We start from the raw sequence: 24,534 nt of genomic DNA on the forward strand, positions 1-24,534 counted from the left end.
CTGCAAGTGTTTTTAAATCGTACGTTATTGCTATACACAGCATCCCCCCCCCAATCAGGTCAGTGCCCCCCTCCCAGATCAGTGCCCAGTGCAACCGCACCAGTCGAACTGCCCTAAAGCCGGCCCTGGTGAGGTGATCACTTCTGGTAATCTTTACATTTGGTGGCCACTAATGTAATCTTGTCCGCTGTGGTTACTATTTCATCTCTAACAATAGTAGCTCGGGAGGATTTTCATTGAACATCAGTAGTTCTTATTTCATCATTATTAAGGCTGGTTCTAGAGTTGCATGTAAACATGCGAAAATGAAGATGGAAATTATATATGGGAAAGGGTATAAAGATCATAGGACTAGATAAGAAATCCATGAAGGGACGTACACAATAATAATTCGCCATTGTGGAATGAAAACATTTTAATGTTAGCAGTTTTCTCTAGACGAGTCCTTCTTTAAATTTTGCACATGAAGCTATAAACTATTTTCCTTGCAAAATACTATGTCATTTCATGGTGGCTTTCTACATCCACCGGCACAATATAAAAATATAGTCACAAATATGTTTACACAAGTGGGTCAGAGGGCCTAAAAATCAACTGAGGCCGACGGTTCTTACTCCCGCCAGTGACAATTCGATGAGGATGGAAGACTAAAACGAGACAACGCGCTTCCGCTAGCTGTCCACTTTTAACATTTGCAAATCGTTAGCAAATAATTGTATCCAACAGAGAACAGCAAGTAGCATAGTTTCTAAAAGCTAACTGAATAACATACCAAATTAAAAAAATAAAAATATCAGTCTAACTACTAGAGAGTTAAATAAGAAAGACAATGTTAATTTGCCATATGGCCAGAATTGACTAAAGTTGGCCTAGGCTTTCGCGTGATGCAACAATTTAGAGTTGTACACGTTGGCCTTTTGCATGATAGGTATACAAAGGCGCTCTTTTAGTTTACGTGTCGCGCATGCGCTCCCCATAAAGTTTATAATGTGAGCGCATGCGTGCCAAGAGCCAAGTTTCTGTTTGTATATAATCGCTGTTGATTGAAGAGGACGTCATATCGAAAGAGTTATTTGATTAGTCAAGACACGGATTTGAAAAAAGAAATAATTGTGGTAAATGGGTTTCCGGGAGATTGGAGTGCATGGTGGTAAATATTTATTTTTGCAGTTGGTCCATTAAGGTTCGTCCTATTTAGGAATTGTGGCTTGTTTGTTCACTTTCATGAGTATGATAGACTGCATTGTCAGGTAGTGGTTACATTTTAGCTCATCTGTGTGCTTACTGAGTCTCAGTGTGCAGAAAAATGTCCTGAAAGACGTTCAGAAAGCAATATCCTCGCCCTGGATACGCTGTATTTAAACAATCCTTCCAAGAGGTAAACGCTGCTTCCACAAAAGGACAGAGATCCTTTTCATGTCGATATTTACGTCTTCAAAAGAACACTGCAACCGCTCTTCCGCGGCTGAGCTGTTCTGACGTCTCTGCCCTTCATTATTGAACGGGTGTCAGCCGGTCTGCGCTTTCCCAAAGATTCTTTTAATTCGTCTGAGCTGGCGTTGTTTAGAAGAACAGTAGGTGTCGCTGTTGACTAACAGGAGATAACCAGAGGGTTTGACAGAGACGGATGGCTTTGTGCCTCTTCTAAAGGCTTGCTTCGTAAGAGCTCACAGGCGGTTAGCTCCTGGTACAGTGTATCCAGAACCTCAGATAAATGAGCCTTCCCTGTAAAAAAAAAAAAAGAAGAAAAGAGTGAACACGCATAGCTTTTGAAGTACCTATAGAAAGTATGTTCTTCTACCATATCTATATCACAAAACGTTGTCTGTCAGAAGTGCTTAGTATTGACAACCCTATTTACCCTTTAACCCTTTCTTGCCATTTCTAGGGCTGCCTTCAGTTAGGCTGACTAGATTTTGAGAAATAAAAAGCTTGACATTCCAAAACAGGACTACAATATTGCATCAACCAAGGGGCACGGAATGATTTCAGTGCTAAAGCTCACCAACCTAAAAAAACACAACAATGAGGCGCTTTTGCTAATTATATACCATTAATATGCCCATACCTTATTCAGCCGATACTCACGGTTTTTAAGCCAAATATTGCTTTATTTTAGGTGCCTTCAGCATGAAATTGAAGTCAGCGTGGGAAATACACCCCACCTATATATATTTTTTTTAAATCCCACTTCCCTGTTTTAAATTGTTGGCACATATGCAATTCTTAAACTTGCGTTTTACTTAAATTGCTGTATGATAAAAGCTGCTAATTAATCCTGCACTGAAACACTGAAAAACGTGTTTACATCTAATTTAGTCGAGGCAACTGATAGGCAAGCTACCTAACCGGCAAAGGGCAATCAATGTTAGGAGCTCTTTATATAGCATTCAGAAGCACTTTAATCTTCACTATAAGTAGCACTTAAAACTCAACTCACAATGCAGCGAGCCCCCTAACCTTAGCCGTAGACAGAACCAGAATTATATAGCACTTACCACACCTTGACATTACTCTGACAAGGGGACCCCTATAACTCTTTAGACAGCATCTCGTAGCACTTTAATTTGGCACTTTAAGCAGCGTTTCATCCTACTGTCCATGCAGAGGTGATCCTTTCTGCTCAAGAGTATGTAGAACATCTGTTCATCGTAACATAGCTGCTTGCAGGACTTTAAGTGGGCCGGGTCTCACTGGTACTGAGCACCGGCAGTTTTTTAAAGGGGGCCTCGAAACGGGTGTCTATCAGGCTCTGTTTTGTGCCCTGGCACAGGCGATCCTTCTGGACTGCAGTGACAGCAGGCACATCGATGTGCACTGCTCACTTCTCACTAGTGAAGAACTTACGGCATGACGTCATGAGCGTTGTAGGGGAAGGGAAATCCTTTAAAGGGAGTCATATTCTCTCTGGATTTCCCTTCTCTTTTTGAAATTCAGGAGCAGCAACATTGTCCTGGTGTCACCAGGGCTTTAAGTGGAAGCGTTTTCAATATTATATACAAGCCATAGTTGCTGCTTATTTATCTTATTCAACTAACAACCACTGGCAAAGCCAATAGTCCTGACTTTTTGTAGGTATGATGTTACTTGTTGTATCATATATCTGTATGCAATGACAGAAACAGCAAAATACAAGTCAGGCGGCACACTATGCTAAGCACAGATTTTTAGCTTACATGTTATTAAGTCATGCCCTTAATTTTATTGGCCACGCCCCCTTGAGAGACCCCCAGTTTTTTCATCCCACTTAAAGCCCTGGCTGCTTGTATACCTCCAAGATCACTGCAGAAGCTGGCACTCTTCAGAGGCCTGTTAAGACGTGGTTCTTCCGTGGCCAGCAGTTAGGTTGTGCAGATACCCAATGCATGTCCCTCGGGTTGGCAACCTCCTAGTATAAAAAAACTGCATGCTGCAGTTAACCCATGGGCAGTGCTTAATTTAAGCCGTTGGTTTCCAGTGCTCGGCACCAGCATTTCATTTTGAACACTGGCGCTTATGACGGTCAGCCACAAGGTGGCTGTTACATCTTGCTCATGCTTTACATTTCCCTTACTTAGTTTTCCCCATTGCTTAGCCACTGCATGTAATAGAATGTTTGATGTCATACTAGAATGTTAAGTACCTGACTGCTCTAGGTAGAGACAGTTGATGGCAGACAGGCTGAGCGAGAGAAGATCTGCTCCTGGTGGGACTTTTATCATTATATTTATTGATCTTATAACTTGGATTTATCTACAATAAATCATACCTATTTATACTTACTGGATTCAAGAACATTATATGTTACAAATTGGCGACGAGGTACAGAACTGAACTTATGCGTGGAAGGAAGACGGATTTAATGTATTACTACTGCAACTAAGGAATTTTTTAAAGCTGAAAAGAAAAGGTAAATTAATTGAAACGCCCTGGTTAGCCCCACCAGTGTCCCCAGTCATCTGGACAGCCTCCCATCCCAGGGTGTTTGACTTCAGATTGCGTGATTTGGCCTGAAGACAGCCTGCATCCCAAAGTTTTGTCATTCTACAGCTTTATTCGTGCTACTATTGTGGATCCTGTTGTTAATATCCTGCCTGGGAAGATTTGTCCAGCAACGGAAGTTTACTTTTATATTGAAGTCACCAGGAACAAACTTAATGGAGTACAATTGTTATATTTGTTGTTAGCGCCACTTTGGTTGTTTAGAAACAGCATTTATTTATGAGGAACGAGATGTGTGCAAGACTGGCAGCTAAGTTTTGAAATTACATCGAAGGAATGTTATGACTGGATGTGAATCACATTTACACTTTAAATGGCACCCTTCGAAAAACGGAACTGTGCAGTCATTCACTGCCATCTACTGGAGGTTGGTGGTAACTGTATTTACCTTCATATTCAAGAAGGAAAGTTATGCTTTTCACGATCTCCTGTGTCAGCATTTGACAATGCCCGTTTTTACCATGGGATATTTGAACTCTCCGGGAGCCATCTCTTCACCTGTTACTTTGCCACCTACATGCCGCTGGTTTTGTTGCGCAGTGAGGTGAGGTAATTGGTTTTTAATGTTTAATAAGGGCCCTGGCATATCATCACTACTTTCTGGCATTTCGACTGTATTATTTGGAAAGGATCAGCGTGTGTGTGCAAAGTAACTCTTTTTACCTAAGATTATACACTCACCGTCCTGGTGGAAATGACGGTTGATCATCGCATTGCTAGCAGCGATCTTCTCTCAATCCCCACTACCATACGTTTGATGACGTATATGGAAGGCATCGGGGAGTTGGTGATTCCTTTGCCTCACGTTCTGCCTTGTGATTTGATCCTGCTGTGACGTCGGAATTATCGATGCTGCCACTGTCCGATTGTCAGCACGCCCTCACCGTGAACCATCCGGTGGATACGTGTTAACGTGAAGCCATTTTAGGAAGTTTTTTTTTCTTCTGCTATTGTTCACGAATATAGATGCCAATAAAGTAAATAAGAAAGTGGCGAAAATCCCTGCTGTTCACATTTCGGAAAATATTTCCTGTTCTGATAACTTAATACTTAAGAAGACCAAAGGTATTTAGTTAACGTTTTCTTACCTACTTTCGAATTTACTGTTTCATAAACTTCATTGTGGAACTCTGCTCCATTGAAACTCAACAGACGAATTAATGAATTTCACACATGTAATTTTCGTCGGGTTTGGAGCCGTTTTTGCAGTTTTATTTGACATAATGAACTGTAGTCACCTGTGAGGAAGTAGCGTGGGTGATGCATATGAGGTTTTCAGCTGGGAATTTCCCAGTGTTTCATTCATAACCTCTAAACTGTTTTCAAAGGAGAAATATCAATATGAGGTTTTCAGCTGGGAATTTCCCAGTGTTTCATTCATAACCTCTAAACTGTTTTCAAAGGAGAAATATCAACGTATTGCTTTGTACTGCAAATCTTCCCATTTATTTAAAGGAAGCCATTCTAAGAAGTCCTCGGGTGATAAATCGTTCACCGGTGCTTTTCTGGATATTAATATCTTATTTGTAACTTGTTTTCACAGGGAAGTTTCATTTATAGTTTTATTGGGAGGCTGCACATCATTTTATTTGCAATGTATTTTTTCTCATATTAGTTACATGCGTGTACTCTGCATGATATATTTTGAATGTGGGAGCCATGTTAATGCTCAACGTATGTTGAGGTGCCCTATCATTTTATTCAGATTTCTAGTTTTAGTTATTTATAGAGTGAGCCATTATTATGCTCAACTTTTGGTTGTGGTACTCATATTGTTTATTTCGTAATTAATTGCAAATATGTTTAATATCGATATACTATTTTGAACCACCATTTAGGTGCTCAATTTCAATTGAGGTGTTCAAAGTTCTTTTTACTTACTTTTAATGTGCCACGTTTTCTAGTACTATAAAATTAGAGGAGTTCACATATATTACTTAGTTGAGTCATGTATTTTCTCTTATTGTTGTGAACCACTATGTGCTCTAATTATTGTGAAGTTTTCGTTTCAGAAAATTAGTTGTCCCAGTGTTGGATTTATTGAATATGAAATTTTGCTGGAGCCACTTCGGTGCTCATGTTTGAGGCGCTCCACTATAAATATGTACTTTCTAGGAAGCCACTTCGGTGCTCAATTTGAGGTGCTCCATTTTCCTAGGTTTGGGCTGTGAAGAGCGGTAGGTTGCTCTATTTTCTTGATATAAACTCTGAGGAGTTTGGATTTATTGTATGTGTAGTTTGCGGAGCCACATCTGTGCTCATTGTGAGGTGCTCCATTTGTTTGATATGAACTCTGAGGAGTTCAATTATTCTATTGTTATGAAGAGCAATAAGTTGCTCAACTTGCTTGTATGGACTCTCAAGGGTTCAATTGCTGATGTTTAGAAGAGCCGTAGTTGCTCAATTTTCTTGTTATGGACTCTGAGGAGTTCCATTTTGCAATGTTGTTAAAAGCCACAAGTTATTCTATTGGCTATTATGAACCACGCAAGTGCTCTATGTTTAGAGGTGTTCATATTGTACTTATTTTGTTGTGAAGAGCCGCAGGTTACTCTATCTGGCTTATATTTATTTATTTATCTGACTCATCCATTTTCATTCTTATGGATGTTATTGTGTTTTTATTCCACATGTTCCATTCTAGTGGATTTTATTAAGTTATAATTGTGATCCATATTTTCATCCTAGTGGATATATATATATTTTTTTTCTCTCTTTGGAAAGGGGATGGGGTTTTTAGATTTGAAAGGTCATTAAATATGAAAATGAAATCCTTCTTGCATTTCAACTGTTGACTAAGAATGCAATGCAATGTGTTCATATTTTAAAATGTAAATGCAATCCATCTTATATTTCAATTGTTATAATTTTATGATTGCACTGCAATTTAATTCTATTATCTTTATTTGTTGTTTTATAAGGAAGGGGGATGTGTTACATCTTGCTCATGCTTTACATTTCCCTTACTTAGTTTTCCCCATTGCTTAGCCACTGCATGTAATAGAATGTTTGATGTCATACTAGAATGTTAAGTACCTGACTGCTCTAGGTAGAGACAGTTGATGGCAGACAGGCTGAGCGAGAGAAGATCTGCTCCTGGTGGGACTTTTATCATTATATTTATTGATCTTATAACTTGGATTTATCTACAATAAATCATACCTATTTATACTTACTGGATTCAAGAACATTATATGTTACAGTGGCGCTGTCTGTGTAATTTAGAGATGAGCAGAACATCAGCTGTTTATACATACAATATAGATTAGAACATTTTTTTCCTACACCCAAGCCGTTCCTATAGCTTTGGGGACTTGGAATAGTCAGAATTATCACATTTGGTGGAATGTTATGCTAATAGTTGTGCAGGTATTGTAGTTGACAATGCTGGCAGGGGCAGTGGGTAGTTAAAACTGCTGCAGCCTCCTGACGAGGGCCCTGGCATATATTTTATTACAAATAAAGCACTGCCCCTGGGGTACGCTTCATCTCCATTTGTCCACCTTATATGATGACACATAGTTATGTTACTCCTCACCTGACAGGGCAAGTCGTGGCCAGCATGACTCGCGGTCATGGGACAGGAAGCCAGGAACAACAGCAAGGCTTCCTTGACCAATCACAATGCCGCAATGCAGCTTTGTGATTGGTAAGAACTCAGGATCCCTTGAAACATCACAACTCAGCAATGCAGCATTGTGATTGGTTTTGAGCGTCCTGGTTGGACGCTCAACCAGGGAATGGGAGCCTGGGCTTGTTCTCCATGCAGACTGTAATGCAGCCTGCATGGAGAACTGGGAAAGTGCACATGACTGGTTTGGGCAGCCCGAGAAGGCCGACTAAACAGTCATTGCACACTTAGGAGTGGGCTAACCACTCCTCTCCTGCCCTGTTCCGTAAGCAGAGCAGCCCGAGCCCACCCGCCCACAAAGGAAGGAAACATAAAATGACAATAACTAAAGGGTTTTATCATTTTATATTTCCTTTCCACTGCGCAAAGCAGTGGGGCGACGCTCCTCTACCATAGCCGAGGCGCCGCCACTGGACAGGGGGCTTATACAATCAACCTAATAGGCTGTATTGTATGCACAACACACACCAATACCAACGCCACAAGTGTTGCAACTGTTTATTGTAAAATGTTTATGTATGTTTAATCTTGTTTTAGTCCTCCTTTCCGCCCTATCAACCAAATGTTACACTCTGTGGTTGCACTATTGCATTGCCTCTCATAAACGTTCTATCTCAGTTGTGCATCTGCCTTCTTGCAGTTAACCGGTACTTTTTGATGCCATATGATGGGGGACAGCACTGTGTAACCCTGCATTTATTCTATCCTTTTAACCAGGATTCCGATGATGCCGAGTGGTAATTGACTGATGGTTGGTTTACATTACATTTAAAAAAATGTTTCGTTTTACTAGAATTTTACCAGCAGCTCTTCGATATTGCAATGATTTTTAATACTTGCAAGATTGGTTAATAGATCTAATCTTACCTAATCTAATCTCATCTCATATAATCTAATCTTATCTAAATCGACCCTCTCTTAAAACTTGGACCTAAACTTACTTTACAAAAACGTGCCGGGTCAGAAGTGGAAACCAGCACACTTGCAGCAAATTAAGAATACCTGGTCACCCTATTATTATAACTCATCTCTCATGGAAAAAGCTGTTTGATCTGGACCGCGGATGTCGATTCACAAAATTTTCTATGGTAGCAGATAGAGGTGGGCAAGCCAACAGACTAACAGGGAGAGCCGAGCCACAGCCATGTCAAGGGTCTGGCTTGGCTCTATCAGCTGTGCCTTGACAATAGTTCCCATAATGCAATAGAGAGATGGGGGAGTCAACCTAGCATTACCTCCATTATTCCATATATATGCACACCACAGATGCTAGGGAAATGGAAAAGGTCCTTTCTTTTTCGGCCCCTTCCTTTGATTTACAGATATCCAGAGATATTAGGATAGGTCACCTCGCCCACTTGTGTCATGCCATGCTTCATCATAGGCGACCTCCCACACCGTGGTAGGAATAATACCACCATGTGGACTCAACCGAATTCCAGGAGTTCTTATATAAATGAATCTGGCTAGAGTCAAGGATCCAGATCTAAAAATGCCCGGAAGGGACGAAATAAACAGAAAAAAAGGGGCTGGAAATTTGTGATCCCCTAATTCAGTGGATGCAATTCCAAGAGAGAGCAGGATAGATCCCTGGCGGTGTCGATTGTACAATTAATAAAATGTATCAGGAAATGATTTTGTAACATAAATGATTGCGGTGACGAACTTAGTTGCGCTAGATGAATCAAGTATGTGATACTTCAATATTTGTGATTTATGTAATATACTGAAATGTAATGTCTGAGAAGTGGGAGGGGAGTAATATATATGTAAAATGAAATAATAAAGAATATTAAAAAAATCTAAAAATGCCTCAGGGCATCCCTCGAAGGTTTTCCTTTAATCGTTGGGTAACCCGGGTATGATTCAAAACAGAAGATAGGGATAGTAATTAATAGTCAAATATTGTTGTGGATAAAACAATTGCTCAAAAGAGAGCTTTCTTTCCTTCCTAATATAAAGTACACATCATTTTTACATGATGTTTGTAAACTTTACATTACAGGTGCCACATTACATCCATTGCGCTGGGGACTGAGCCAGTGTGTACTCGGATCAGGCGAGTTTGCATCAAACTTTTCACTGATCAATCTGTACAAAATGCGATTATCAGTCAGTCTAATTATTGTTCTTGAACAGATAGGTCATTTAAAGTCAGTGCAAATTCTAGTGCAAAATTGCCTGATTACCAGTGCAAAAGTCCCAGTCATCAGTGCAATGCATGTAAACGGATCATTTTGCATTCCTGCAGCAACATAGGGCGACATGGTTTCAACAAAGTGTTCAGCTTTCCCATGACTGAATACATGAAACACTTGTGCCAAGGAACATTGGATCCCAATAAAATATGTCACAGATCGCCCTAATGCAATGAATAAAAAATGATCAAAGACAACACGTTTCTGCTCTCATTCAAAGATACGACTTAACCTCCCACGTTTGTCTTTTAATCTCTCAGTTTGGTCAAATAAGATCTGCCGGGGAAGATAAAACCATCTTTTATGGGAACATGTGGAAGATGGGAACATGTGGAAGAGAAGAAAAAGGAGAAATACTCCTTTTGCTCATAAATGGTTCTACCCCCCATTCAAAAATAAAATGTAGGACAGCTATAAACGTGATTTGATTTAGTTTCTACTCACCATGTTGGGGGTCGTGACAAGATTCCAAAGTGCTTAGCAAAATTTTCCCAAGGGCTCTCTTTGAAATGTTCTTTAAAAGAAAAGGCAAAGCATTAGAGGTAGATTATACAATGCACGTCATGCACAGGGGTCTACGTTCAGCACATGGTACACAATGCCTGTCTGGCTTTAAATTATAGCATGCAGAGGGGGAAAACGGTGCTGAGTCTGCCAGCCTTCTGTCAAGCGTCAAGGCCCTGTGTGCTGAGATGCTGCGTGTGTGTGTCACTTTAAGAAAAGGGGAATTTACCTAAGCCTCTGGTATCTATTCATTCAATAAATGCGAAAATACGGATAAACACTACTTTATTGGTCTATCCTGACATTGATTTATGTCACCTTTTTTTTGATGAATCATTAAATATTTTTAGATCTAGGCAGCAAAAAGAACGTAATCAACTTCATGTATTGCCATATACATTTAAGGATACATTTCAACATAAATAAAAAAAAAATCAGAAAAATGTCATCACGTCTTCACGAGTACAAATATATTTTTCATCAAAAAAAAGGTGACATAAATCAATGTGAGGATAGACCAATAAAGTAGTGTTTATCCGTATTTTCGCATTTATTGAATGAATAGATACCAGAGGCTTAGGTAAATTCCCCTTTTCTTAAAGTATTACGTGGCCCTACCTACCCTTTGTCCCACTGGGCCCAACTCCTCCTATTTTTCAATTCGCGTGTGTGTGTCGGCATGTATAACCCACGCTGTTGGGACCGCCTCAGTCCTCACAGCATGGGTTAACCTTGTCAGAACGTGGTAAACACTTTGGGCCTCATTTATGAGAAGTGACGCATCGCTGCGTGAAAGCAGCGATGCGTCACTTCTCAGTGCGCCCTGATTGATGCGTCATATTTACTGTATGACACATCATGGCGCAAGGAGTTACAGATTCGTCAGTATTTCTGACATATCTGTATGGCGCAAAAGTGACGCATTGCTGGAGTTGTGTCACAATACTGACACAACTCCAGCAATGTGTCCTTTCACATGGGGCAAGCCCTAGAAATTAAATCTGGTAGATTTTACTGCGTCACTTCTACAAGGCTTACTTACGTGGGAGCACCCACCCTGCATACATTATATCTGACGCAGGTATAATGTAGCGCAGGGGTTTACAAAGTGACGCATCTGCTTAGATGCGTCGCTTTGTAAATAGGGTGCAACAGGAGGCATGTTTTACGCCGCCGATGCGTCACAAAAAGTGACGCAAAGGAAACGCAAAACGGTTGCAAGGCCTCATAAATAAGGCCCTTTGTGAGGACCGGTGCATTGTGAGGACCGGTTGCAGTAGTGTGTTTGGGTACTTTTGAGTGAGTGCATCAAAAAACTAAAAGTGCAGTTAGATTTGCCTCGGTCCGCTTTATGGCCTTCACTACTATCAAAGTGCGCGTGGAGTTAGAACAATAATTACACACTTCATTACGGTCAATGGCCGATCCTCATAATAATAGGTATGTTATGTTTTGTGTGTGTGGTGTGCATGCGTGCTCAAACACAGTTTTGGGGACTGGTGCTTATTGTTCATAATCAGACCCAAAACCAGAGATAAATGTCACCTGTCTTTGGGTCAAACTCTATTAGGTTTGGCCATGTTCACCTCAACATATATGACCAAAATTGAGAAAATCCCAGCATGATCTGATAGGTCTTACAATAATTATTTGACTGCACTATTTTAAAGGCACTGATCGTCGTTTCATAAAACTACAGCAAGGAGTGTCAAAAGGGGCATCTCCAGGTCACCACACCAGCTTCGAAAATTACCACAAATGATCAAGGAACACAAACAAACCTGAGAAGCTCAGAGGCTTCAATCCTTCGTGCAGCATGAAGTCGATTACTTTGCTGAATAAGCTGCGATTATGCTCAAAGTCCTAAGTTTTTTTGCAATTATGAGAAGTTACTGTTTCCTATGGCTGGCAGCCTTAAAACGACTAGCATGGATTCAGGTAAATATTGCATAGACCAGAAGAAATGCTGCAAATAATGCATAAGTATAATATCTGCTCCTTCTTTTTTTCTACATATCTCTCTATTTCAATCCTGTTCTTTTAAACGGTTTCCCACAGGCATCATATTCCTTCAAGAAATTGTTTTTTTTAAATAAGAGTGAAAAAGCAACACTGGAGTTAATTTTTTTATTCTAAGCCTGTTGCGGGGGGCTGCCCTGTGCATACCAGACTAACAGATTGCTCTGAACCTAATTCAATAATATTGTTATTTTATGAACATAAAATATGCTCAGCAATCTGTAGTGACTGACAAATGATCGCATAATAAGATGCATATATAAAAAAGCTGGCAAGTCTTCAGCGAATGTTGACAGTGATTTAACATTGTGCTTGATGGATAGCCTCATGCTGGTGATTGGGAAAGCAATCAATGGGATGGCTTAGCACTGATTGACGCGAGAGCCTTGGCTGAGTAGGTACCTATTCCTCATGTCAGTCAATCATCCTGAGACAGCAGAAAACATATCATGCCCTAAATCAGTCACAGGAGCTCAACGGCTGAAATGCAACCATCACACCTCTTTTAGGAGAAGGTAGGAGACGCAAGGCTATATCTTCTTGCGTCAGCAAAGTGTGATCGGACAGCAGTCTGTGTTTACAGCAATCATACAGGCAAACTAGCATTCAAAAAGAAAAATGCTGATTAAAAAATATCCTAAACTTTTACTTTGATGATTAAGGGTCAACATTGGATTTATTTCAATGGGAGAAAAGTATAAATTAATTTCTCAGGATGAAGTACGAGAAAGCAGCAACAAGAGAGGGAACAATAGCCCAAGAAGCAAACAAAACAACAACAACAAAAATAGGGAAAGTAAGCGCGCAGAGGAGGTATTCCCCAAAAGGGCATACAAAAAAGGTTGGGTAAGATGCAATGTAGGAAAATGTAGGAGGAGTTAAAAAACAGGAGTACCTTTGAATGTTCCTACTTCTGGATGATTTATATCTCACATCCACGATTTACATAGATTTACATATTTCTGTCGACCTGTAAAAACCTAAAGGAGCATCTGCATAATTCTAAGAAATTCATAGATTTCACGGTATACACCTAATTCTCCATGCATAAGGCAATGTACTGTCCACAGAATGGTCGATTTACTGGAATACATGTACTGGAAAACTGCAAAATATTCTCTTCTTGATTTTTTGATATAGAAGAAGTTTTCCCTTTTGAGAAACCCTGTCCTAACCAGCCGTCAGAAAAGTGGGGATGTGCACTGTCCTTACACGATCTGGAAATGTGCTTATTTCTGCCTTTAAAGTATTTTTACAAGTTATTCCAGGATGAATTATTTCCTACAGTAGTTTGGTAAAAGCCCACAAACCAGTATGTTTTGGGCATTCACAGCATTTTCAATGTCCACAACCATGTAATGTCCTTTCTGCCTTCTAAAGCTAAACCTACAATGGTGGAAAATCCACTACACTGGATTTTGTGTCATCACTTTGCCCTTTGAAAATTACAACCATCCTCTATGAATTAGGGTGTGAAATGTAGAATTGCAAATATCTGTTTTTTGTACACCGAAATTCCAACCAAATGGGCAAACCCGTTTGCAAATCGGGTCAAAAGTTTTCCTTTCTGCCATAGATGATAACTCTTGCATTGGTATTAAGAGTGAGACATGCAGTGACAATGTAGTTCGCATTTTCTGCCTTTACACAGGCGTGAATCCATCTGAACTGCTTCATGCCACAGTGTGTTATGTACATCGATGCTTCGCTATGTTGAAAGAGAAGCCACTTGTCCCCTCAACAGGAGCAGGTCGGATACTGCTCCATGTTAGGAGTCACTCGCCCTTCAATACATGATCCACTTTCTTTCCCCTTCCCTCCCAACCACACTCATCACTGCTGTTTTCTTTGGGGTGGCGTTTGTCCTGCTCCAACTGCATGTTGTACCTGTTGTGTGTGTCTTTCTGACTGAAGCTTGCATTGCATGTGGCCATATTTTTTCTGTTGTCTGTTAGTGAAACTGAAAAAACTGTTTAATTATGCACAAATCAAAACTATGAGCTGTCAATGCGAACATATATGCATCAACTAAAATGTGGGGCAGCTATAAACATGATTTAGTTTATTTACCTAATCACGAAAATGTTTTTATTTTTACTTTGAGGTGTGTGTTATTTATATGCAAGGAAATGATTCAAGACACGTTTATGCTTTCAGCCCTTAACTCATACTATTAATCTTAAATTCTCCAAATAATTTGCTGTCATCTTTCCCTTTAATATTAAAAGTTTAATTGTTTAATAGTAATTCTGAAAGTGGATGAAAGGTTACGCAATCATGAGAATGATACCTGATATAACATTGTCCTATGCTGCTACAGCGCTTCAGTTCTGAGCCAGCGATTCAAGCCACTAGAATAAAGCACTATACCAACAAACGTCTGTCTGATCAGTGGCTCTGAGATTGCCAAGATCCCAAAGAAAATGGTGTTGCCTTAGTGCAAGACAATTTGAAATCTGTCCATATAAACCCAGAAACACTGAGCTACTTTCAGAAGAATTTGAGTCCCTCGGCTTAAATAGTGTTTTTCTATAGACTATCTATTACCACCTAACAAGCCCTCCATACCTTCTTGTTTTATCCTTCTCCCCTCCTTGCCCATGCATATTTAAAGCACAATTGTAATATTAGGTACTAAAACACGTATTACTAAAACTGTAAAACATGACAACGAAGAATAAAATTGACATTATTTTAATAATACTTTTCTGTTATGTTATTGTATTGTGCTGGAGCACTTGTGCAGTGTTTTGCCCCACAAAGCACTATGATTTCTTTGTATTGTCATAACATTTTGAAAGTAGAGTGTGGGTCCTGAATATTGGATACAGAGTATTGTGGGACACTAATATCATGGACAAATTATTGAGGGGCAGCGATCGATCGAAAGGTAAGTATGTTCAGGTTTTCTACACCATATCTATGGACCTTGAAGATATGCACATTTTCAAGGTACATAGATGTGGAGCTAAAAAATAGAAAATCTGTACTTTCCTATATGCATTTACCTTTCTATATTTTGTGGTTCAATATTTTGCTTATGACATTCTTGTACTCCATATTCCAGAGTATATTCGAAAGTAGGAAATTAATTATTATTTTACCATGTTGCGCAGTTCTTGAAGCAGCTGTAAAACATCCATGAGTTTCTCTTCCACCAAAGACAGCCTCACTCTCTCTGTCTCCAACATCTGAAGCTCCATCTTCAGCAGCTCTGTCTCTTCCACTTTTTCCTGTAGCTCAACCAGTAATGGACCTTTCATCTGAAGAATGAAACCACACACAGGAAGTTAAAAGGAGTGCCAGCATCCATTACTTGTCACTGTCAGTGAGAGAAGGGCTCTTGTCCTCAGCTGTTAAAAAGCAGCTTTTTAAAGAAACTTTCTTTGATGTAATATAATATACAGTACCATCTTTTCATCCTCTTAACGAGGTGACTTAGAGTATTAAACGATTAAACATTTAGATCTTTATTCAAATAAGTTTATTCCACAAGTCTTTGAACACGAGGAAGACATATGCAGCTTAATTGTGCAACTTTTATTTTGAGTGTTTAAAGCTTTATTAAGAAATTATATTTTGTTACAACGTCTATGAATAGGCCTAAACCATATTCCGCGTATTAAAATAGCATAACTATGCTAGACTCAGTCGAGATGAATGTTGCAAATTAAAATAACACGAAAACAAAAAAATGAATCAATTGTAAAAATAACTCGATAGGAGGGCATATAACACAAATGAAATTGAAGCAAGCGGTAAGTGTATTCAACTCAGCCTATAATCAAAACACAGCAGAACCTTGTAAAAGTGAGTAAAAAAGGCAAGAAATCCATGTGCATTAAGTAAGGGTAGACAAGCCTCAAAAAGCTTACGTCGTGTGCCCTTCTCTGGCTTCCCTTGAGGACCTTTTGGACCCTCGAGCTCAAAAGGAGCTAAGTTTTCATGTGGCCTCTGCTTACCACCCACACTCTACCCTCATGTTCCAATAACTTTAAAAAAAAGCACAAACCATCGATTTTGAAATGAGAGAAAGATATACCCATCTAGTGCAATTCATAATGTGAAACCAGAAAACCTAGAATAAATCCCAGGTTCCTCGCTTGACCCAATTGTATGATTCTAGGCAAATATTTTATTTCACGGAACCTCCTTTTTCTTTGTTCTCACCTATGACAGCCCTTTCAATTCATGAATCTAGGAAGTGAGTTGCACAAAAACCTCTTGTATTTGATTTAATGGCCACATATCGAGTACAGATGACAGCTGTTTAGCCTTTTAGTTCACTAAAGGCTTTTTCAGCAGGGTAGAGGTCAGGAATTTTTTTAAGTTCATATTTAAAAACGTTTAATAAATATTCTCAATGCAGTGATATACTCCGATGTGGTGAGAGGAAATGCTTCCACATTTTAAAGAAGTACACTTTTTTTAAATTTAATTTGAAAATACGTTATCATATTTTTGACATGATTTTTGTTGAATGATTTACATGCCAAATGTATAGGGTCAAAGCCCAACCAGCATCACTTTATGGGGCTGAGTTGTGGGGAATTTCCAATCTTAAGTCGTTACAGGTTAAGGAGCTGAAGTTCCTTAAATCCCTATTAAACTTGCCCCAGTCTGCACCGTCTACCCCTTTAGCTATCAACGCTGCTCACAAATGCATTGAGTACCTTGCCGCCCTTAAAGCACTCTTATATTGGATCAGGCTGTGGCCCCATCCCGAACTAGAACCGTATAGAAGGGATCTTCTACAAATCAAGAACCTAGACTCAACAAACAAAATCAAGTGGTTTCTGCATATCAGCGACTGGTTTGAGAAGTTAGGCCTTCATCCAATCTACACCACCCCGGAGTTTATTAATATAAACTCCAAAACACTTTTATCCAAAACCTACTGGGATTTCATTGTCATTCAGTGGCACCATTGCACTAACTTGGGATCGCTTACCGCCCAATTTCTGGTTCATAAACCTTTTCCAAAATATTAGGCCTTTCATGATGAGATCACGCCTCCCCTTGTGAAATGCCTGTTCATAAAATTTCTTCTGGCAATCTTACCTCTGAAGGCTTTTACCAACAAGTGCTCCTCGGGTTCCCATCTGGCCACTCTCTAGAGATGCCTCTGCTGGTGTTGCCATTACAACGAGTCCTCCTCTTGCTTATCCCTGACCTTGTTTTAATATGTAAAAGCTGAGATGAGAAAGTGGCGGATGAAGGAATAGTGGCTGGACCTCTTTCAGGTAAAGCCATCCTGCAAGCTTGTTCCTACAGCCACCTAGTCCTTACTTAGTGACCAGGAACAGGGATGAGGAAAGGCAGGAAAGAGGGCGACAGCGATTCATGTTTTAATTAGTGTCCTCTGTTTCAGCAAGCCAGAGCTAGTAGTTGGAATGCAATAAGCACTGTCCAGTTAAAGAAACATATGGCTCTCTGCTTGTAATTCTCTTGTTGTTTGCTATTCAAAATGTCTTTGTATTTCCCACCGATGGGTTTAATAACAGCCGTTTAACTTCTCTTCTGAAAGCAGAGACAGGGAGACTGAAAGTTTTCTGTAATTCATCTGCTGCCAAGGCTCTGTTCAGAGAGTCATATTGACCTAATCAATATTAAAATGGCTGGCAGTGGCTGTCCAGACAAGGGAACAGCACACATCAAAGTAAAGGAATGACAGGCTACTTGGGTCCCACTGAATGCATGTGGAAATATGCTCTACAAGCAGTGGTGGCACAAACAAAAAGTGGTGGTGCTGGTGGAGGGAGTGCAGGGTGAAGCATGGGACCGGGAGCGCAGGGGGGATTTAAGAATTAAAGAAAATAATTCTTATCTGAAGCAGCCGGCAGGCTTGCGCCTCAGTGCTCCTCTGCCTCCTTATCCTAGCAGATACTGGGACAGCATCAGAGACTCCCTATGCAATCTCTGAGCTGCTCTCATGCTATTACCAAGCATAGGAGCAGCTCGGGATTGGCCCTCACTCAGGCACGGGCGCCTGTGCTGTTTCTCCAACCCGGTTATGCAATACAGCTGATTGGAGAAACCTAACTGTGTGTGTCTGTTTGGCCGGCCAAGATGGCCGGACAAGCAGACATGCGCACTTATAAGTGAACATCCCACTCCATTCCTCCTCCCTCCCATGGCCCTTGCCCTCCCTACACACGCTAGCTCAGCCAGCAGCTGAAAAATAAAACAAAGATGAAATATAGTTTTATTTTTCAGCAGCTGGCTCTGAGCCAGTGCGGTAACGCTCCTCCGCCATTGCGGAAGAGCGGCCACGGTATACAAGTCATTGGAGATAACACACATATGTGGGGGCCGCCTTGGGTTATGAGGCACTAGAATTAAAAGGTAATGTCTCTGTAATCCCAGAACACGCAATCAGTCAATGTATTTTCAAAACTTCATGCACATAAATGACCATCACTACAATACAAATCAATACCACTGCAAAAAAATATTTTAGTTAGTTCACTGTGGAGAAAGGCTTCTATTCCCAGTGCAGTAGTGAATTCCCATGTGTCTGGTAACTACTGGTATCACACATATGAGAATTCCAAACACCTTGGTCTTATTTCACGTCACACAATATACCTCTCATAAATTTCGGCAGGTCTAATGAGCTAAAATGTACCAACTGACTAGTGTGGTAAATACACCAAATTTGAGATCACATGTGCAGAACCATTTTACAGTCACAGACCCTTGCAATTGACAAGAGTTTGACAGGACATGCACAAAAGTTGCTTTAGAGAAATTCTTTCTGCTCATAAAAGGGCTTTCGTGACTTTCTGCAAACTGCAAATAGGCGGTAGAGAGAAAAGAGGTACCCCCTGCTTGTGATTCAGAAAGGGATGTACCAATGGTGTGTGACCACAATTGCAGTTATAAACCATTGATCAGTTAGCGGCCCCCAAGTTGGATTGGTAAGTGATTAGCTTAGGGGAAGGTCTCCAGGGGGACTGGTTCCCGTTCTGGAAATAGATCCATGGCCTCAGGTGGAGCAGGCAGTGGTCCTCACTCCTCCAATGTCTTCCCTAATGGAAACACTTTTTTAGAGGAGCACCAGTGCTTTTAGCAAACATGGGTTGCTTTAAATATTTTTTCCCATTTGGGAAACCAGTGCAAGGGACCAAGATCTTCTGTCCTTTTAAGCTTCCATTTCTGCATTTGCAGTAAATCACTGGGGGTTGCAAACAGAGAGATACCTATTTAATATTCATTTGGCAGTCAATTTTGCAACCCCTCCAAAATAGGCCACATGGCAAATTGCATTCTGATTCATAAACTTAGTTGGTGTGCAAAAAGCACGTCTGGTTTTTGAATGGGAGCAGTACATCTGGCCCTAAGTACTGTAGGCACTGAATGTGGCTTATTATTTCCCACTCTAAGTGAAAAATCAGAATATGATGTATTTCCCATATCTGAAAAATACCTTAGTCTGTGGTGTCAGTAATTACCCTATGTGGTATGTGCTTCACCCATATACGGGCTATGTATAATCAGATCCAAGGTGAACATTTCTTGGGGCGCTGACTTGGTAAACACAAACATTTTCCAAGACTTACTTGTTGTTTGATAAGACTTAATTTTTAAGGTCGAACATGGGGCCTGATGTATCAAAGGTTTTTCCCCACTGTTTGTCTATGGGAAATGTATCAATACATACGGGTTATTATATGCTTAATGAGGTAAACAAAGAAGTCATTGGTGATGTCAGTAATTATGACAATGGTGCTATCGTAATTAGAGTAGCTAAGGTTGCATAGCTACCTGGATGAGAAACATTCCACGTATTTGGCCCACTTAGCTTGAAAATGTAACACTACATTATTTAAAGACTTTTTCTAATTAATCCACTTAGGGCTTCATTTACAAAAAGATGACGCAGCAAAGTGCCACAAGCAATTTTGCTGTGCTGAAGTGTGTCATTTTAAAAGCACAGGGATGCATTGTATTAACAACAATACAACGCATCCCTGTGCTTTTCCCTGTGTTGGCGCACAATTGGCTGAGATGCGCCAGCGCAGGCACCCTTGCATCATGTTATAAGGGTGCCTGCATTGAGGGTATGATTGTTTTGTACAGGAAGGGATACCTTCCTGCACACAAACAATCATTGACATCATTTTCCTCTTTCTATGCATGCTGCAGAATGCAGCACACATAGAAAGAGGAGAAAACTATAAGAAATAAATGTATTTCTTCTGGTTGTGACATTCCTCCGCCTTCCCCCAAAGAGGTGTAGGATTCTGACACATTCCCAGCTCTACAAAACTTTATAAATCTGGGAATGTGTCAGGTTCCATGGATGTTGCGTGGGAACACCCACAACAACACCCATGGAATGCCCCTTTTACACAGAGTAATGCGTGATTGGGGCCCATATTTACAAGACCATGAAAAGTTACACAGAGTGACTTTATGTGGCTTTGTAATTATGGACAGGCACACTGTGCCACCGGTGCGTCAAAAAAAGGGATGCACCGGCGGCGCAATGACCTTGTAAATTAGGCCCTCAGTTCTTATATGATGCAAGTTGACAGTTATAGCTCACAATCTTAACACTACACAGAGTCAATGTTTTCTTGTTACGTTGATTGAAGGTTTGTTCATCAAAACTGATTCTTTTTACCAATAATATAACATAATACGTCAGTAATTCATCTACACTTACTGTTACAATACATTTTTGATATATTTTAGTTTTTTCAAATTGATACATTTGTAAAAAGACTACAAGGATGTTATAGTCATTTGAGCAATATGAAAAGCCCCCTTTGTAGCTTTTTAGATCTACAGAAGTTGCATACCTCTTGTATACAATATACACAGTGAGCTGTTGGTTAATCCCCTTCAGCCATTGGTTTGCTTGGCCAGCTTGCTTCAACCACAGATAATAATATTAAGATTTGGTAGACTTCGGGCGAGGCCATATCAGCAATCAAGATGGCCATTTGACGCTAAAGTTCTGGCCTCTGACTCCCCAACAATCTAGAGAAATGCCTGAAAAACAGCATCCTTGGCCAAAGAGTAACAGCACATTCATTATTGCTGTGTGCTGACAACGCAGACCTCCGTTGGCGTCTATGAAGACATAGGGACGACCCCATGAGGCAACATGCTGCCCGTGCCTCGGGGGCCCCGCGGTGACAAGAATCGCAGGTGAGCCTGAGGGGTAGGACTGCAGAGCCTATTGGGTCCAAGAGTATCTTGCCGCCTGCTTATGTTGCCTTCCCCACCAACCGGTTCATGCATATGATGCAATTGAGTGAAAGCTGAGCAGAGTTCTTGCTGCGGGGTCCGCGTTATATCTGCGGGCCCAGCGTGCCATGCTGATGTATTTTGAGGCCACATCGACCAGAGGAGCACCCCCTTCAGGAGGTGCCGATCTGGGCCATTTCGGGGGAGACTGGCGGCTGCAATTGCTAGCATGGCGCCTAGCCATTTGGAACGTGTTGGAACCACCCACCCTCACTAGGCCCACCCGGCTGCCTGCATTGGCTGTGGCTTCGCCTGAGCCTGCTTTTGCAGGGACTTGGAGGGCGAGGCGGATGATATACACCGTATTGTTCATATCTCTATTGTTTGGGAACTTGTTGGATAGATATACGGGGATTCACTTGGCATTAATTGGCCTGGTGTGGGGTGGGAGATAGGAGGATTTCCTTGGTTTAAATATGTTTGAATGTTTTGATTGACTTAAGAACCTAATATACTGGCTGCCTAAAGCTTATTTCCACAATAACACACTGTATGAACATGTCACGTAACACAGCAGGCCCCATGGTCGAGATCCCACTCATGATGTAGAACATCATAGCAATACCAACCCCCATAAGGGGGAAACAGGTAATGCAAGATCTCACCTGACATGGTGTGAAAATAGCATTTCTACAAGAGGCGCATCATCCTCTTGGCACACCACATACATTCACCTCGAACTGGGCCCCACATTGTTACTTCTCCACGTACAGCTCATATTCATGAGGAGTCTGCATACTGATCCACCGCTCAGTTCCCTTTACCCCTAGACTTAGTTACATAGATGAGGGTGGCAGATATGTAGCAGTAAAGGCCTCCTGGCAGGTCATACTGTAGTGCTACTTAATGTTTACGCTCCAAATATAGACTCTCCAGAATTCTTTAATGATCTGCAGGCCGTAGTGGGTCAGGCAGATGCAGATCATATCATATTAGGGGGTGACCTCAACATATTTTTAAACCCATTCTTAGATTCCACGGCTCCAAATCCTAGTGGCAAACCGAGATCACTAAGCATCCTACAGGATACGTGCACTACCTATTCTCTAAGAGATGCATGGGGCTATCACCATGCTATGAACCCTGGACACACGTTCTACTCCTCGCCACACAATACATGGTCCGGCTTGGACTACCAGCTGCTCTCTGTGACAGTCCTCCTCTGGCAGGAATACGTGACCACCATCCCACACACTCTTTCGGACCATGCCCCAGTTCGGACTGTTTTCACCAAAGCCTTCACTGGTGGTGTGAAGAATAGTTGGCACTTCCGCTGTAATGCTCTTCACGATGATGTCTTCTGGGAGGAACTATGCACTGCCATAGTCATGTACTTTGATGAGCTCAGTTCCGGAGCGGTGACAACACAACCCACCCTCTGGGAGGCCTTTAATGCCTACATCCAAGGCAAATGTATTTCTAAGTATGCCTGAATCCTGCGAGAAATATGAGGTTTGCTCTTGCGAGTTAAGAAAGCCCTGCAAGACCTTAACGATTCTGCTATACAGCAACATGACAGCCCACACTTGCTGTGTGTCCTTGATGGACGAATTTCGCAACTTGGCCGACCAATAAGTGGCCTACTTGGGAAAATAATCCAAGGCTAGGTGTTACGGTGAGGGTAAACGCCCGGGCCACACACTGGCACGTCTGCTCCACCTACAGAGGAGTGGGGGCTATATCCCTGAGCTCCTCCTTAATAGCGGGACACATTTCACTGACAATGGCGCTGTGCTTTCCGAGCTCACATGGTTCTTTGACTGTTTATATGCCTCATGCTCTTCGGCTGCGGTTAAAGACATGGCTGATTACCAATCAGAAATAGCAATAGTTTGTCTCACCACACCACCACAACAGTTCTTCTGTGAACCGATCACTGAGGAGGAGGTGATCAACACAATAGATTCCCTGGATGGGTCTAAGGCACCTGGACTGGACGGCCTCACGGGCATTTTCTATGAGGCCTGCAAACACTTTCTTGTGCCACATCTACTGGCCATGTACGCAGAGTCACTTGATGCCGGTGTAGTGCCCCCCACTCTCCAAGAAGCAGTGATCATAGTATTATTGAAATGTAAACACCCACTTCATGGTCAATTTTATAGAATGCGTTCACTGTTGAATTCTGATAATAGGATTCTAGCCAAAATATTGGTGGCCCGGCTCTCCCTGCTGCTACAAACCATAATTTCGCCCTTGCAGTCGGGATTCGTTCCCCACCATTCCACCGATCTAAATCTACGTACATTGTTTATAGTCCTTCATAGAATTTCTTCTGAGGTCCCTGCTGTAACAGCATTTCTCGATGAAGAGAAGGCCTTTGATTCATTGGAGCTGCCTTTTCTGCTTGCAACGCTCCTGAAATTGGGCCTTCCCCGGGAGTTCACTTTTCACATTATATTGCTTTATTCACAGACTCGCATTAGAGCCAATGGCTCACTTACTGCCCCATTCACAATAGCTAGGGGGATGAGACAGGGATGTCCACTCCCCCTTATGTTTATTATGGCCATGGACCCACTGGTCTGGCATTTACAAGAAAAACACCTCCACCGTGGACTACAGCTCTCAACCGGCCCCTTGCTCCTCCTGTTATATGCTGATGACAGCCTGCTGTTTGTGTGTCCACCAACAAATTACTTTGCTCTCATTATCCACAAGATTCTAAAATGTTGACTCTTTTCAGACCTTCATATAAACTGGGGAAAATCAGAATTGTTTCCACTCATCAATGCGACAACACCAAGGGTGTGCAAATACCCTTTGAAGGGGTGTGAACAGGTCACTCAGTTGAACTATGGACCGGCGGTTGACTATATGATGACCCAAATCAAGAGTTGGATACGTCTACCTCTCTCCATGGCTGACCGAATAGCCATTATTAATATGGTGGTCCTCCCCCACTTTTTTTTATCTATTTCTTAACATTCCCTATGTTTATGG

General features: G+C 41.2%; 1 protein-coding gene across 1 annotated transcript in view; it reads right to left on the reverse strand.

The window, feature by feature from the left end:
* Positions 1 to 397: 397 nt before the first annotated feature.
* Positions 398 to 24,534, reverse strand: part of EFCC1 (EF-hand and coiled-coil domain containing 1) — a 240,689-nt gene continuing 216,552 nt past the window's right edge. The window contains exons 6-8 of the mRNA XM_078661434.1: positions 15,438 to 15,596; positions 10,255 to 10,324; positions 398 to 1,725 (exon numbers count right to left, since the gene is read on the reverse strand). Coding sequence (XP_078517560.1) covers positions 1,592 to 1,725; positions 10,255 to 10,324; positions 15,438 to 15,596 — 363 coding nt within the window. The 3' untranslated portion in view covers positions 398 to 1,591. The remainder of the gene's footprint in view (positions 1,726 to 10,254; positions 10,325 to 15,437; positions 15,597 to 24,534) is intronic.

Source organism: Lissotriton helveticus, chromosome 9 (assembly GCF_964261635.1).
Source record: "Lissotriton helveticus chromosome 9, aLisHel1.1, whole genome shotgun sequence".
NCBI classification, from domain to species: domain Eukaryota; kingdom Metazoa; phylum Chordata; class Amphibia; order Caudata; family Salamandridae; genus Lissotriton; species Lissotriton helveticus.